Source organism: Gadus macrocephalus, chromosome 5 (assembly GCF_031168955.1).
Source record: "Gadus macrocephalus chromosome 5, ASM3116895v1".
NCBI lineage: Eukaryota > Metazoa > Chordata > Actinopteri > Gadiformes > Gadidae > Gadus > Gadus macrocephalus.
Genome location: NC_082386.1, coordinates 16,753,847 through 16,770,906, shown reverse-complemented (window position 1 = coordinate 16,770,906; position 17,060 = coordinate 16,753,847). Strand labels below are relative to the sequence as shown.

General features: G+C 51.6%; 1 protein-coding gene across 4 annotated transcripts; it reads left to right on the top strand.

The window, feature by feature from the left end:
• The first annotated feature begins 2,187 nt into the window (after positions 1-2,187).
• zgc:110158 (uncharacterized protein LOC553590 homolog) lies at positions 2,188-16,734 on the top strand. 4 transcript variants are annotated; one of them, XM_060052828.1, is made up of 14 exons: positions 2,188-2,499; positions 4,676-4,759; positions 8,159-8,218; positions 8,440-8,506; positions 9,195-9,259; positions 9,351-9,412; positions 10,033-10,078; positions 10,414-10,449; positions 10,597-10,651; positions 10,839-10,909; positions 11,509-11,587; positions 12,001-12,029; positions 12,192-12,293; positions 13,606-16,734. In XM_060052828.1, exons 1-14 carry the CDS (start codon positions 2,437-2,439, stop codon positions 13,774-13,776), a joined length of 990 nt encoding a protein of 329 aa, XP_059908811.1. In that variant the 5' UTR covers positions 2,188-2,436; the 3' UTR covers positions 13,777-16,734. The 4 variants fall into 4 exon arrangements, with proteins under 4 accessions (XP_059908811.1, XP_059908813.1, XP_059908812.1 ...); XM_060052830.1 differs by having other exon boundaries at positions 2,221-2,499; positions 13,341-13,814; XM_060052829.1 differs by lacking the exon at positions 4,676-4,759 and having other exon boundaries at positions 2,392-2,499.
• Positions 16,735-17,060: the final 326 nt, after the last annotated feature.

The window sequence follows — 17,060 nt, the reverse complement described above, 5'->3', positions numbered from 1 at the left end:
CAGGTTCCTCCTGTGTGGGCTGAGGAACCGAACACACAGTGGAGAGGTAGGCGAAGATTGCCTCCGCTCGCCTAATTCTGAAATTACAGGAGCCGTTTACTGTTTTTATATTTTTCTGCCGTTGGTACTGTGGGTAACCAGCGCGTGCAGATAACGCCGTGCCCCACTGTGGCGACGGAAGGTTTTCTGCACGCGGATCATTTGCATACATCCAATCAGTGGGCCAGGGGATGCAGCGCAGATAGTTGGCCATTAATCGCCCAGGAGAACGCCAGGAGCCGTTTTACGGTCTGCCCTCCATCCCCCGCTCTCCTCTGTTGGCTTTCCTTCGTCCTGCTCCTCTCTCTACTTCTTCCCTCGTATTTCTTCTCATATTTTTCTTGTGCTGATATATATTTTTACCATCAGCTATGTCTCACTCCTGTGGTGCTTCTGACTCTCTCCCTCTTTCTCCGTCTCGCTTTCTCTCACTCCCACTGTCTCCCTCGCACGCTCTTTCCCTCTCTCCCTCTCCCTCTGTGTTCCTGGAGCGGGGATGCCAGAGGGACAGAGTGCAGATAGGACCTGTCTCCATAGCAACAGCTTCTGCAAGCTGCTGACACCCTACTAGGGGAGGAGGGAGGGGGGAGAGCGAGAGAGGGAGAGGGGGGGGAGAAGAGGTGGAGGGGGGGGAAAGGAGAGGGAGTCGTCATACAATGGTTAGAGGTGTGTTTGTGTGTGTGTGTGTGTGTGTGTGTGTGTGTGTGTGCTGGGGGGGGGGGGGGGGAAATAAAGAAGTGAGGAAGGAGATCTGGAGCTAGGGAGACGGGAGCGGGTTGGAAGTAGTGATTGTGAGAGAAGAGAGAGAGGGAGAGAGAGAGAGAGGGAGGGGAGGGAGGGGGGGCGGGTTGCAGCGAAGGTGGGAGAAGGAGAGGAGTGGGGGAGGCAGCCGACCCCCGTCTCATCCCCCGGGACTTGGTAGCCTGGTCATGTTCACTAGCAGAATTAGCATAAAGATGGGGGGGAGGTGGTGTGTGTGTGTGTGTGTGTGTGTGTGTGTGTGTGTGTGTGTGTTCAGATAGAGGAGGGGGGGGGAGGAGAAGGACTTTAAAAGTCATGGTGGTGGGTGGGTGTCTGTGTTTGCCCGTGTCATTGTAAATGCGCCCGTTAATAAACATATGTGTTCACATGGGGCGTAGTGGCCAACATGCTGTGTGTGTGTGTTGGTGAGAGACAATAGAGAACATAGTCCCTCTCTCCCCCCAGCTCTAGTAAGTTCTCCTTGTTCTGCTCCTGCAGCCTCACTGGGATGGATGTGTGTGTGTGCGCCTGTGTGTGTGTTTATGTGAGAGGTAGTGCGCTGTCACCTCTGCATTTATGTGTATACAAGATAAGAGTGTGTGTGTGTGTGTGCTGGTACTGGCAGGCTTATGTAAGCCATCACAATACGCCTCAGTGTGTATGTGTTGACAAGAATACAGTTATATAATTTTTATATATCCGGCCTTGGTTATCACTCAAGGCATTACCCCCAGTATCCAGGGCCCTGAAGACCTGAAGTACAATCAAATACAGAACGTTGGTGCGGTCGCTCAGACCCAAGAGCTCGTTGGACACAAAATCTGATCACTGCTTGGGTTTGTGGGGGGGTTCACACAAACTAGTCCATCACAGATCCCCTCCAATTCATAACCCCACTATAAACCAGTCACTTCCCCACTATAAACCAGTCACTTCACCACTATAACCCAGTCATTACCCCACTCTTACCAGTCATTACCCCATGATATCCAGTCACTACCACACTATGGCAAAGTCCTTACCCCAATATAATCAGTCACTACCACACTATAACAAAGTCATTACCCCAATATAACCAGGCATTACCACTGGCATACCATTGACATCACTCTGCCGTACATAATCCTCTACTATTTTCCTCACTAATGGAAAGGGAAAGAAAAATGAAACTGTGAAACGTGCAATATTAAGGCCCTCACACAAGTGCCACTGCACACACAACACCAATTATGAGCCTCATGGCGTGGACTTTTTTTTGTTTGTTTCTTTAAAGAGCTCCGAGAGCCTCCCACTGTACTGAGACTGCGGCGTGTTCTTAAAGGGACGTGCGTTAGCAGCGTTGTCTATCCCCTGGTGGGCTCTGTATGGGGATGACTTCTTATCATCCAGCCGCTTGCGTTAGGATCGTCTCTGAATGAACCCCCGGCATGGCTCTCCTCCTCCACCTGAAGGTCCGTCCTCATGGGCAAACAATTCCTTCCGAAGGGCTACAGGATGGTACAGGTTTGAAGTTGCAGACACTGCCCCCTGTAGTCACCGGGGAGCGGTGCAGCCCGAGAGAGGGAGATGTGAAACTGGGAAAGAGAGAGGGCGAGAGACACTGAGCCCCTGTGTGTTTTGTCTTTGCAGAGTGCAGCGGCGGCGCCCAGCCCGGTGATGGGAAACATGCCCCCCAACGACGGCATGCCAGGGGGTCCCATGCCACCAGGCTTCTTTCAGGTAGGACTACACCCCCCTGTACCACAACTACGCCTCCCCCCCCACCATCCGTCACTGTGTCTGCCATCTATTACTCCTTCATCTCCCGCCCTGTTCCTCTTCCTTGTCATCCGTCGTTATCCATTTTGTTTAATATGTTCAATATGGTCGTGGTTGTACCCTTTGATGACCCGCTGGCTTATTTCCTTGAGGGCACCTGTCAAAAAGCACATTGCACGGCCTTTATCTTCTTCAGAGTTTCATGAGCCAATCGGTATGGACGTTGCATCGAAGCCGTCATGTGATTGGACGGCTTTACTCAGGGTTCTTTTTCCGGTTGGAGCTTTCCATTTGTGGCCGCCTGTGATGACCCCATACACCCGTCACACGCAGGCCTGTCTTTGCACTGCATTTTATATCTACATGGTCGAGGTGCTGGGTAAATGTCTGGACTGGATGAAAACAGATAAGATGGGGGGGGGGGCTTCTGCCTGCATGTCTAATGAAATGGTGCTCATGGATGGATGGATATATTGTGCACACTTCAAGAAGTAAGCTTGGGGGAATGTTGGTGGTTTGGACTTTCTTTGTCATCGTTTTGAAATTCACCCAAATGTTGGGCTACTTGAGCCTGAAGGGACATGCATTCATTCAGTGATTCAAGTTCAAGGCCTGTGGTTCTTATCGATGCTATGTTGGTTGTTTAAAACCTCTCTCTGTCGTGTGCTGTTCCAATGCTGTGTGATTCATCTATTCATTCCAGTTCGCTCTGTTTGCATCTCTCTCACATCTCCATCTCTGACCTGTCCCTGCTTTGGGAATGGAGGGTGTGTGTGAATGTTTTAAAGGACACACAACCACTCACTCACTCACTCTTTGCCAGTTAAAGATGCACTGTTGGAGGCACACTTGTGCGGTTTCACATGCAGTCAAGTTGTGCGACGATACTCACACTGACAGTGATACAGACACACACACACACACACACACACTTTACCAGGAAGTGGTGTGATGGACAGCGCTGGCATTTGGCAGCCAGCACGATAAGGTGGAGAGGGAGAGGGAGAGAGAGAGGGGCAGAAGACCAGAGGAACAGTGAGAGAATAACCGGATGAGGGACGGAGAGAAGACCAGAGGAACAGTGAGAGAAAGACAGGATGAGGGACGGAGAGAAGACCAGAGAGAGAGACAGAGGCAGAACGAGCAGAGAGGGAGAGGATACTCACGGAAGTGCTATTTATAACACTGGTGGGGGTGTGCGGTGGGGTGGACGTTTGTGTGTGTGCGCTATGTGCTCGGCCACCTCTGTCATTATATAAAGCCGGGCCTGTTTGCTGTAAATATGGTTAATGGCGCTAAAGCAAGGCAAAATTGCTAAATGTTGTTTTTGATCACGGGAGTGAAAGCCAACAAGGGATTCACATGCTGGTGTGATAACCCAGAGAGAGTGAGAGAGTGAGAGAGTGAGAGAGTGAGAGAGAGAGAGATTGGCTATGCTGGGATGTGTGGAAAATTCCAGTGTCCCCCATCAAAACGGGTACCCTCGTTGACACATCTCCAAATTGGTAGAAGGGAGCGCCATCCACTGATGGAGGAAGAGTGTGTTGAGCTGTGTCGTTTAGTGGTGGTCGTTTGGATGAGCGGAACAAGAGCCCTCACCTCTTGGCCTTGGGATGAACTCTGTGGGCGGTTTCTTGTGCGTGCTCTTGTGTGACAGTCGCACGCTGCAGTCAATATCGGAACCGCAAGGAATGTAAACATCCGTAGCTTCTGTGGAATATTTCAGCATCCTCATCGTGTTCGTGAGCCGAGCGCCAGTCCTGTGCGGCTCTGAGTCTTTGGCAACACTGCCCCCGTGTGGTCAACGGGTCAAACGACATCTGGTCGTTTATAATTTGTCACCGTAAACATCGGGAGGAAAGACAGGCGGTTAGCTGCTGCTAGGTGGATATTTGGTAGTGTTTTGAGGTTTCCGACATGTGTGCAATCTTTCTATTTTTGGTTTTCGCTCTGGTGACCGTAGTTATTGGGTCGGCCAAAATATCCCATTTCCTTTCTCTACCTGCTTCCTAAAGAGGCAGCCGCCCCTGTCATCCCTCTATTCCCTGTCCTGGTTGTTGATTGGCCGATAGCCCCAGGTGTAACTCCGTAACTGCCCCTCCCCCCTTCTCTCTGACATCACTCTTCTTTCTTAAAGGGACCTCCAGGCTCACAGCAGTCCCCCCATGCACAGCCCCCTCCCCACAACCCCAGCAACCCCATGATGGGACCCCATGGCCAGGTAAGACATGCTCTCTGTCCCCCCCCCCCCACCCACCCGCTACACACACTCACCCCTCTCTCTAAACCTCCCCCACTCTCCCCCATCTCTCTCTCACCTCCATTCACGGATTATACACCCACTAGCAATCCCTCTGATGGGGTTAACGGTCCGCCCCTAGACCCGTCTCACTGCTCTAGACCTGTATCACTGCCCCTAGACCGTCTCACTGCCCCCTGGATCACTGGCCCTAGACCTGTCTCACTGCTCTAGATCTGTATCACTGCCCCTAGACCTGTCTCACTGCCCTAGATCTGTATCACTACCCCTAGACCTCTCTCACTGTCCAGAGTCCTGTCTCACTGCTTCTAGACACTGAATTAACCTGGTGGGTAGCCCTGTCTCACTGACCCTAGGGCTTAGCCCTGTCTCACTGAACCTAGGGGTTAGCCCTGTCTCACTGACCCGAGGGGTTAGCCCTGTCTCACTGACGCGAGGGGTTAGCCCTGTCTCACTGACGCGAGGGGTTAGCCCTGTCTCACTGACGCGAGGGGTTAGCCCTGTCTCACTGACCCGAGGGGTTAGCCCTGTCTCACTGACCCGAGGGGTTAGCCCAGTCTCTCTGCTCCTAGGTCTGCATGGCTGCTCTTAGCGTGTAGGTCCACTTGCTCCCCGCTCCATCCCCACAGCCTCCAGCGGGCGGCTGCTCCCCTCCTGCTCACGGCCCAACATGGTTGGCCTTGTGTGGGATGAATAATTCATGATGTGCCCCGCCCCCCTGGAGCAGCTTGCTTTGGTGGTGGGGCTTTATGACACACACACACACACACACACACACACACACACACACACACACACACACACACACACACACACACACACAGGCCCCTCCCCTCTGCTGAGCATTCATGTGCATTTATAAATAAAACAGGAAAAGGAGACACCGTGTACACTCTTGTAACGCACACTCCCATAAACACACACGCGCGTGTCTTTAGTTGTATGCAAGGCACCCATCAGCCTATTTAATTATGTTGTGCTTCAGCAACAAAGGCCAGGTTAAGAGAAAAAAACAAGTATGTCCGGTATTAAAACGACTGCTTTAACGTGGCGTCAGACTTCAGAGATGTAACTCCCTCCAGCGCCGAGGTAGCGCTGGCATTGAGCTGTTGGCGAAGGCTTAGCGCTGGGCTGGTAGCGGAGTGTAGTGTTAGCGTTGAGCCGGTAGCGGAGTGTAGTGTTAGCGTTGAGCCGGTAGCGGAGTGTAGTGTTAGCGTTGAGCCGGTAGCGGAGTGTAGTGTTAGCGTTGAGCCGGTAGCGGAGTGTAGTGTTAGCGTTGGCCGGGAGCGGAGTGTAGTGTTAGCGCTGAGCAGGTAGCGGAGTGTAGTGTTAGCGTTGAGCCGGTAGCGGAGTGTAGTGTTAGCGTTGAGCCGGTAGCGGAGTGTAGTGTTAGCGTTGAGCCGGTAGCGGAGTGTAGTGTTAGCGCTGAGCAGGTAGCGGAGCGTTGAGCCGGTAGCGGAGTGTAGTGTTAGCGCTGGGCTGGTAGCGGAGTGTAGTGTTAGCGTTGAGCCGGTAGCGGAGTGTAGTGTTAGCGTTGAGCCGGTAGCGGAGTGTTGTGTTAGCGCTGAGCAGGTAGCGGAGTGTAGTGTTAGCGCTGAGCAGGTAGCGGAGTGTAGTGTTAGCGTTGAGCCGGTAGCGGAGTGTAGTGTTAGCGTTGAGCCGGTAGCGGAGTGTAGTGTTAGCGTTGAGCCGGTAGCGGAGTGTAGTGTTAGCGTTGAGCCGGTAGCGGAGTGTAGTGTTAGCGTTGAGCCGGTAGCGGAGTGTAGTGTTAGCGTTGAGCCGGTAGCGGAGTGTAGTGTTAGCGTTGAGCCGGTAGCGGAGTGTAGTGTTAGCGCTGAGCAGGTAGCGGAGCGTTGAGCCGGTAGCGGAGTGTAGTGTTAGCGCTGGGCTGGTAGCGGAGTGTAGTGTTAGCGCTGAGCCGGTAGCGGAGTGTAGTGTTAGCGTTGAGCCGGTAGCGGAGTGTAGTGTTAGCGCTGAGCAGGTAGCGGAGCGTTGAGCCAGTAGCGGAGTGTAGTGTTAGCGCTGGGCTGGTAGCGGAGTGTAGTGTTAGCGCTGAGCAGGTAGCGGAGTGTAGTGTTAGCGTTGAGCCGGTAGCGGAGTGTAGTGTTAGCGCTGAGCAGGTAGCGGAGTGTAGTGTTAGCGTTGAGCCGGTAGCGGAGTGTAGTGTTAGCGCTGAGCCGGTAGCGGAGTGTAGTGTTAGCGCTGAGCCGGTAGCGGAGTGTAGTGTTAGCGTTGAGCTGGTAGCGGAGTGTTGTGTTAGCGCTGAGCAGGTAGCGGAGTGTAGTGTTAGCGCTGAGCCGGTAGCGGAGTGTAGTGTTAGCGCTGAGCAGGTAGCGGAGTGTAGTGTTAGCGTTGAGCCGGTAGTGGAGTGTAGTGTTAGCGTTGAGCAGGTAGCGGAGTGTAGTGTTAGCGTTGAGCCGGTAGCGGAGTGTAGTGTTAGCATGGAGCCCGTAGGGTAGCGTTAGCGCTGTGCCCGTAGCGTTAGCCCTGAGCCGGTAGCGTAGTGATGGCGCTGAGCCGGGAGCAGAGCGTAGTGTTAGCGCTGAGCCGGTAGTGTAGTGTTAGCTGCGGCCTGGCCCTTTAGTCCTGCGGTTTCTTGTTACTGTGAGTGTGTGAGTCCGTTTGTGGACACGCTTCCTCTCAGGTCTTCAATGGTGTCTTTGGCCCGAGGTGCCGCTTCACTACGCCAAGAAAGACCACGGGCCGAGTCGCCTTACACCACAGGGAGGGAGGGAGGGAGGGGGCGAGGGAGGGAGGGAGAGGTAGTGGGTGCACAAGAATCCCCTGGCTCTGTCTTGTACACACTGAAACACTCTTCATTTCTTGCGCTTTCTTTCTTCTCAACGTTTATCTCACTCTTTCTCTCTCTGTCTCTCGCTCTACTTACCTGCTGGTCCAGAGGCCAGGTTGTGTAGTGAATGTAATGGCCGCACACTCTCTTCTTGTTATTAATGTTTGTATTATCAGTCTAGTATCATCGTCTGGTGGCGTCAAAGTGGCATGATGGTGTGTCTCATGTGTTCATCCTCCACCACCCGCACCATGTCCACCCACCGGTCCCCATGACTACCCTGCTGAGTGGGCTCGGTTGGATCAATAATTAAAACGCCTTTGTCTTTCTGTTCTACAACCCCTCACCCCCCTCTCTTTCCTACACCTTGCCCTCTCTCTTCCCCCCCCCCCCCCTCCTCCCGTCTCTTCCTTGTCCTTCATCTCCCTCGCCTCCTTCTACACCCCCTCCCTAACCCTCCCCCTCTCCTCCCCTCCCCTTGTCTCCTCCCTCTCCGTCCTCCTCCCCCTCCTCCCTCCAATCCTCTCTAATGTCCTCCCCTCTTCCTCTTCCTCCTCTTCCTCCTCCAGCCCTTCATGTCTCCTCGGTACCCCGGCGGCCCGAGGCCGGCGCTCCGAATGCCAAACCAGGTAGGGGTCCTGCTCTCTGAGTCGTGGTGTCCCACCCTTCTCCCTCCTCACTTTGCTTAAGTATCAAATCCAGTTGAATTAGTGCTGGCTATGCATTTTATTGTTTGATTAATTTCTTTAAATATATCTACAACTTTTTCCTTTTGTTTTTGTTTACTACTAACTAACTACTAAAGAAGTTGCGTGTGCGTGTGTTAATGAACCTCTTGTTGTGTCTGCAGCCTCCCGGGGGGATCCCTGGTTCCCAGCCCCTCCTGCCAAACAGTCTGGACCCCACAAGACCACAAGGTGGGTACCGGCTGGTACTGGTACCGGTCATGCTGTTGCAGCAGTCGGTGCGCCTCAGTGAACACCTTCCTAAAGGTGGAGCGGATTCCCTCCTGTGACAGAGCGCTGGTTCAGACCCGCCACGTCACATTTGAGTTCTCCGAATCGGACCAATGATGTCAGCGGTCTCGCATTCCCGAGTTGTTCTCAGACACCGGGACTTATCACAGCACGCGTAAAAAGCGCAACACTCTTATGTTAGTAATTGGCCATTTGTGACGATTGCACTTTAATTAACCCCGAGGGAGAAGATGAATTAAGTCCTTATTTATCAATGTGGCCCGTCTACATGGGGATCAATTTGAAACCTTTGGGATTGTTTACTATTTCCGGCCGGATTTGTGTTCGCTGTCAATAACCAAACACGTGCGAAAGAAAGAGAAAGGGCCCGATTTGTGCCCGCTTGCCATCAGATGTCAGACTATCTACAGTCTGATTTGTGGGACGAGGTGTGTGTGTTTAAAGTGGGGCATGAGGTGGCTTGGGAGCAGATTACTGTTTCAAGAGCCAGGGAGGTGCATTTAATGGGATTATACGAGGTGTGTGCGTGCGTGCGTGCGCGTGTGCGTGGGTGCGTGCGTGTGCGCGCGTCCTCCACATGGGAATGACTGAGTCCCATCATTGACCCAAACTCTCTTGCTCTTTTCAGGACATCCTAATATGGGCGGGCCAATGAGAATGAATCCCCCAAGAGGAATGGCCATGGGACCACAGGTAGCACACACACACACACACACAGACACAGACACAGAGACACAGAGACAGACAGAGCTTCATTCTTAACGGTTTTGTTGTTTTGTCTCAGAACTACGGGGGCATGCGGCCTCCTCCTAACTCCATGGGCGGTCCCATGCCAGGAATGAACATGTAAGTTGACCCCCCCCCCCCCCCCCCAACTCGCACACACACACCTGTTAATGATCGCATGACCCCCCCCCCCAGGCCTTTTTGAACACGTGTTCATTCCAGTTTTCAACATCGCTCATTCGTTCCCTTCATTCTCATCTGGATGCTGGCGCTGTTATTCCCCATCGCTGTTCAACTTGACTCTAATCTCACTATCTCCACCATTCCTGCTCTCTCCCTCTCTTGCTCTCTCTCTCTACCACTCTCTCTCTTGCTCTCTCTCTACTACTCTCTCTCTACCACTCTCTCTTGCTCTCCCTCTTTCTCTCTACCACTCTCTCTCTTGCTCTCTCTCTCTACCACTCTCTCTCTTGCTCTCTCTCTACTACTCTCTCTCTACCACTCTCTTGCTCTCTCTCTCTCTCTACCACTCTCTCTTGCTCTCTCTCTCTACCACTCTCTCTCTCTTGCTGCCTCTCTTTTCACCACCGTCCTTCTCTCTCTCTGACCTCTGGATGATGATTCTGTTAATCTACTTTGCTCTAACGTCTCTCTCTCTGTCTGCCTCCCCCTCTCTCTCTCTCTCTCTCTCTCTCTCTGTGCCTCCCCCTCTCTCTCGGCCTCCCCCTCTCTCTCATCAGGGGCCCTGGAGGAAGAGGGCCGTGGCCGGGGCCTAACGCTAACTCTGTAAGTCACTCAGGAACCTGTGAGACACCGACAGCACCACCCTCTCATTATACACACACAGCGCTGTTTCTCTCTGCTAACCTGCTGCTCTCTCCCTCTCTCGCTCACTCTCTGACTCCCTCTCTAATTCTCTCTGATTATCTCCCTTTCTACCTCTTATTCTCCCTCTCTCACTCTCTTACCCTGTCTCTCTCTCTCTCTCCCTCTCTCTCTCCCTCTCGCCCACTCTGTCTCTCGCTCTCCCTCTGTCTCTCCCTCTCTCCCACTCTGTCTCTCGCTCTCTCTACCCCTCCCTCTCTCCCACTCTGATTATCTCTGTCTCTCTCTGACTCCAGATAGCCTATTCTTCCTCATCTCCCGGAAACTATGTGGTAAGTTATTATTTCATTTGTTTATAAGGGCTTTATTGGCATGGGAAATTGACCTTTTCACTGCAAAAAGAGATAGAAAGTTAAAAGAATTTATACCAAGTTATTATTGATGACTTAACCTTTGGTTTCTCTCTGTCTCCCTCCCAGGGGCCGCCAGGTGGGGGAGGGCCCCCAGGAACTCCCATCATGCCCAGCCCAGGTGGTGCGTCACCCTATTGCTTCTCCCATCCCTCCACACTTTTTAAATTAAATCTTCTATTTGTGTTGGAACTTGAGTTCAGCTCAGTTAACATCGAGCCTAGGATTGGTAGAAAAGAACCACTTAAGATTTAAAGGAGACTGAACGCCCAGACTGACACCTGTTCTTCTGTGGCTCGTCTCCTCTCCAGACTCGACCAACTCCAGCGAAAATATCTACACTATGATGAACCCCATCGGACCGGGAGGCAACAGACCCAACGTGAGCACCGTCCCTGTCGCCGCAAAATGAGCCCTTACTCACTTTCATTGCTATTATCCGTCCATTACTGCCTCTGTCTGCCCTGAAGCAGGACCTCTGCACAGAGAATCGTCTCAGTGATCCTAAAAGCACCACTGCCTGAGTTTTAGTTCACTGAGACGGCGTTCACCTCAGCAGCTCGGCTCTGAGCGAGTCTTTAGATGCTTGATCCGCCAGGACTGAGTCCTCGTCATACTCTCAAACCGGGTCGATAGACCAATTATTTAGTCGTATTTATAGCGTTACTTTCACCTTCTGCCTCATCCATCTACGGGACATGTGTTATACAGTATGTTGAACAGCATGTTATGAAGTAGGGTGTACAGTATGTTTAAGTGTTGTACAGTGTTTTATACAGTATAGTGTACAGTATGTTAGTGTGTTATACAGTAGGCTGTACATTATGTTGTACAGTGTGTTATACAGTATAGTGAACAGTATGTTAGTGTGTTCAACAGTGTTGTACAGTGTGTTATACAGTAGGCTGTACATCATGTTATACAGTATGTTGTACAGTACGTCCCGTGCCCCCCCCCTAACGTCCCTGTCCTGTGTTCCAGTTCCCCATGGGGCCGGGGCCTGACGGGCCCATGGGGGCCATGGGCGCCATGGAGCCGCACCACATGAACGGATCTCTAGGTGGGTCAGACCGCCGCTCTGGGGGGCTTAACCGGGTCCTGTCCCCGACTGGGGGGCTTTAACGGGGTCCTGGAATATGTGGATCATACGAGGGGGCAGGAAGGTGTAGTCGCTCATAGGGTGTTCCTGACATAGGTTAAAGGCTCTGGGTCCGATTCCCCACGCTCTCTGTAGACCTCCTTGAACCAGACCGTCCTCATTAGTGACATCGATCTGAATTAAGTATCACCGACAGATACTTCATGTCCTGGATCGCTGTGGATGAACGCGTGTGATAGATGACTAAATAGAAGATAATTTGTAGTATGTGTGGGTGGCCATGTTCAGAGACCAGCATGCTGCGCTTTAGTTAATGTATGTGAACCTGTGATCAGAACGATATAAGAATCATAATAATGCTTCTCTTATTGCAGGTTCTGGGGACATGGACGGGCTGCCAAAGGTGTGTACAGCTCCACGTTTCTCTAATGCCGTTTTGACCCTACTTTGCTCCATATCTGTTGCTGTATTTAATGATTTTTTTGATGAACTGTATAACAATGACGGGGGAGTCGGCCATGATGCTGATGTTCCCGCTCTTTTTCTCAAATTCCTTTCCCGCCAGAACTCTCCTAACAACATGGGCGGCATGAACAACCCGCCGGGAACGCCGCGGGACGACGGCGAGATGGGGGGGAACTTCTTGAACCCGTTCCAGAGTGAAAGTGTAAGTTGAGGACGACCTCTGACCCTCTCAACGGTCACCCCGCCCCCACCCCCCCCCCCCCATCCCCGGCCTCCTAACATGTCGGGTGCAGAATGCAAGCGGAGCGCTGATCGGTTTATTGATTAATCAGGATTCTGCGGAGGCCCTCTCGCCCTCCTGATAAACAGACGCAGATTCAATAGTTCCCCTTTTATATCCACCATTAGGAGCTGTGGACTGTCTTAAGGCTTAGTTATGGTTCCACGTCGACGAGACGCAATGACCACGCAGACGCTTCGACGCAGCCATGAACCTGTTTCGGTTCTGCGTCGGGTTTCAGTGAGCGGACCAATCACAGCCCTTCCTGCTGCGTCGCCTCGATGCAAGGTTAACGTTTTCGGGAGGCGCACGTCAGGCCCTTGCGGTGGACGCCAGGAGGGTCCGCAAGGACGTAAGGGGTCCGTAAACCCCCTTGCGTTGGGATAACGTGGAACCAAAACTAAGCCTTAAGTGTTGGTGAGGGGGGAACCTTCTATTTATCTATTCACGGAATCGTTCATTAAGACGCACCAAATTCACATCGTTTGCTGTTCCCAAGTGAGAACAAACCTGTACTGAAATGTCAGACCTGGTCAGCCAGCTGCGTTCTCCCAAGAGGAACCGTTCATCTCCGCTTGCCCTCTTCAGCCACCAGAAAACCCCCCCCGTACACCATCTCGACGTTCTTTTAGTTTATCTTCTCAACTTGTTCTCGGTCTTCTTGCTCTGGGACGGTTAACCAACTGACTGAGATGGTGGAGATGAGGGTGGAGTAGAGGGTGGAGGCGGGTTCTATTCATTGCAATGACGGAAGGCGTTGTTCCAACCAATGTCCCGGAGAGAGCCAATGGGCAGGCAGCCCGGGCCGAGTGCTTCCCCTCTGATTGGCGGAGGTGTTTGAGCCTGTGCTGTGGCGTCCTTGGCTCTGCCGGGGTTTCGGACCCCCTGGTGATGCATCTCAACTCATCTGTGTCCCTGTCCGCCCCCCCCCCCCCCCCCCCCACCTCCCCTCTTCTTCTCTCGTTTCAGTATTCACCCAACATGACGATGAGTGTGTGATTTTTATTCTCCTTCATTTCTTTTCTTTGTGATCCACGCCCGTTTATTTTTTGTACCCCCCCCCCCCCCACACACACCTGATTTTAACATATTTTCCTGCTTTGGATGGACGCCGTACCGCCCCCCCCCCCCCCACACATACACACAAACAAACACACCTTTACAACCCCCCCTGCCCCCCCCCCACAACACTACGATGGACCCCTTCCCTGGCCGAACTCTGCTGCACGCACAGCCTTCTGGGAAAGCCCCAGTGCATGCTGGGACTCTGATGAAGACGCGGCCCCCCGCGGCGTGCAAGATGTCCGCCGGCGGGAACAGGAAGTCCTCTCAGCTCCACAGGAAGAACCTGCTCTCTGACTCCTCCCCCCGCCTCCCTGACTTCCTGTCGGGGTCTGGACAATGAGCGGGGGAAGGGCGATCGATGCAGAGAGAGAGAGGGAGGGAGGGAGGGAGAGAGAGAGAGAGAGAGAGAGAGAGAGGGAGAGTGGGGGGGGGAGGGAGGAGACTGAACCCTACAGACCCCCAAAACAGAGGGGGGGAGGTGTGTGTGGGGGTGGGGGGGCTCTCGGCTATGATGTGACCCCAAGACTTTTAAAACCCTTTTTTTGCTGTCGCCCCTACGGATTGAATCGTGGGACATCTGCGTATGAGGTGCTCCACCGCCACCGCCTCCACCTCCTCCACCGCCTCCTCCTTCTCCACCACCTCCTCCTCCCTTGTCCCCACATGGTTTTGTGTGTGTGTGTGTGTGTGTGTGTGTGTGTGTATGTGTAAATGTTTTTTAAACACGTACGTTGTTGTGATCAACAAACTTTCTTTTATATATAATTTCTTTTTCCTCACTGTATGTATTGTATCATGGCAATTTTTGTTATTGCATTACTATAATTATTATTAATTATTATATTATTATTAATATTATTGATATTGGTATGATCATAATCATTTTAAGGCTAAGTTGCAGGTTTAGCTGTTTTCCGTTGGTTAGGGCACATTATCGTAATGAAGACAGGGTACACGCACGCACGAATGCACATACAGGAATAATTTGTGTGGGTTTAGTTTAAAATTACTTCAGATAATAACCTGTGGTCACATCGTCCACAACAGTCGAGGTTCCTGCTCTGGAGCGATGCTGCCCCCTTGTGGAGGCGGTCTGACAAAGCAAGTTTAATCTATTACGGTACCATCACTAAACCTTTCTTTCACCATAGATGGCTGTTTCACGGTCAACATGGAGTTGCGTTTCTCGTTTTTAACTGCCTCTAGTCTCATTTGAGGTGGGAGAGGAAGCCTCTCCATTTTCATTTATTTTAACCGTATCCGCGTTTAGTTAAAACCCAGAGCTCTATTTATTTATATACCCTAAACTGTCATGGGTCCGTGACACTCATCTTCTCCGTTTCTAACCTCTCCAGAAACCTGTAGCAAACGTTGTAAATATGTCGGGACGTCTTTCTCGCCACCTCCTCTTCAGTGCATCATGTCTTTACGGAACTCTCTGTCCTGTCCTTCCGAAGCCCCGCCCCTTTACCCCGCTCTGACCACACCCACACCACTGCCATCGCTGATGCTGCCCGCACACTCAGGTTCACGTCCACACATACACACTTCTGGTATTTGCAATGTTATTTTATTTTTTTAGTCTCAACACTGAGCTCTCGTGTGCGTCTGTGGGCTGTTACTCATCGCGTCCGCACTGTGATCCTCTCCCCGTGTTCAAGTGGGGTTTAATTTACGCTCCCAACCATACAAGTCTGTTTCTTTTCCTTTTTTCCCCCCTTCTCGTGTGTTCATTTGTTTTTCTGTGAGCCCTACCCAAGGATTCAATGGTTCCCTTGTATCGTAGCAAATTGAAGCCGTCACGATCCGTTGCCGTGGTGACTGTCGTGAGTGGCCCTCCCTCCCCCGCCTCCTTCTCTTTGGGTACCATGTTAGGACACACACACACACACACACACACACACACACACACACACACACACACACACACACACACACACACTCGAAGTCGCATGCCACCCACTCTTTCTTCTTTTTTATACAACCTCTCCATGAGTTTATTTTGTTGTAAATAGTGTAAAATGCATTTTGATATCATTGACATGTTTTGATATTTCCAAAAAGAAAAAAAACACGACTAATAACAATTGATGGGCGAGTAAGGGGGGGGGGAAGCAAACTAATATTCTCGCAACAGTTGTGTTGGTTTGAAAGAGAGTAGCTTGTCTCCGCTCAGCTACACAGATCGATCACAGCTGGGGCTGCGGCCCTCCTCTGTCTCACCTCCACGTCCACACCGGGATCACCCTCCTGGTCGACACGTTGTTCAGTCACAGGCCTCCGCTGTCACACATGCTTTTGGGTTTGGGGGGGGGGGGGACCCTCTGTTTGGTGGTTGTTGTTGTTTTTCAGTTTTTTGATAGAGCGCAAAAAACGGCCAAACTCGTGTTGACAAAGACTGTGGAGAGCAGATGGCCTTCATGTGCAGAACGAGATGGTCTCCTCCTCCTCCTTCTCTGTAGCTGGGACCCCTCTCTAACCCCCCTGGGTAAGACTCGGCTGAACCATCACTAAAGATACCAACGCTGTGGGCGGCGAGACTCATTTGTACGACATACAGTCAAAGGTAACAGCGAGGGGGCAGATTTTACTATGAAGGATTGTTTTTAAATCTATTTAAACAAGCGTGTGTGTGGGTGGGTGGGGGGGGGGGGGGGGGGGGGGGGGGGGCTGGGGACGACATGTGTTCAGAAAGACGATGAAACAGGAGTTTCCTCACTACCTGTACTTTAAAAGCTGTTGTATAAAGTACTCCTCTCCGTCTCTCTCTCTCGCTCCCTCATCTTTCTGTCCTGTAAGTAACTCTTGTCACATTGTTGATCATTTCTGTATTTCTATTGTGCTGATGTATAAAACTGTAAAACATTCAGGGTGTGGGAGGGCTGGGGGCGGGGCTTCAGGAGGAAGTGGAGAGGTACGAGGTTCAATAGGGAAAAGGAAAAAAAAAAGTTTGTTTTGGATCTTGTTTCTTTGGGTTTGTCCCCCTCTACAAAGCAGTATTGATTGGGCGTTGGGTCCTGGTTAGGAGGGTGTTGGGCTTTGTATCATGTTAGGCTAGTTTCCCATCATAAATGTCTTGTGTAGTAAAAACAGGTTGCTTCTTCGTACGTTTCTTTCTATTGTAAAGTTTCTTTAGACGAAAAAAGTTCCTTATTGAAAAAAAAAACACGGTGGGAAAAATTGCATCATAAATGTATTTTATTTTTTATTTTCAACAATTTGTCAGTTGTTTTTGCCTGTGCCCCCCTTGTTGTAGATACATATTAAAAACAAATAAAAATGACGTCACTCCTTTTTCCATGACGTTTTTCATTCATAGAATATAGGGATTAACCTATTGGTTTTCGCCTCACCCCCCCTGTTCACATGAACAAGGTAGGAGACCGCCTCACCCCCTCTGGTCACGTGACCAGGTGGAGGAGACCGCCTCACCCCCTTGGTCCAATGATCAGGTGGGGAGAAAGCCTCAACCCCCCTGGTTATGTGACTGGACCTGAATGCCGCTACTTCCTCTTTTGGTTGGAGGGGGAAAAGGAAAGTGGAAGTGAAGAAAGCAGAGCCAGCCAGGAACTTCTGAGCCTGTTGCCCTGAGCCGCGTGATGTCAGTCACCGCAGTCTGAGGTT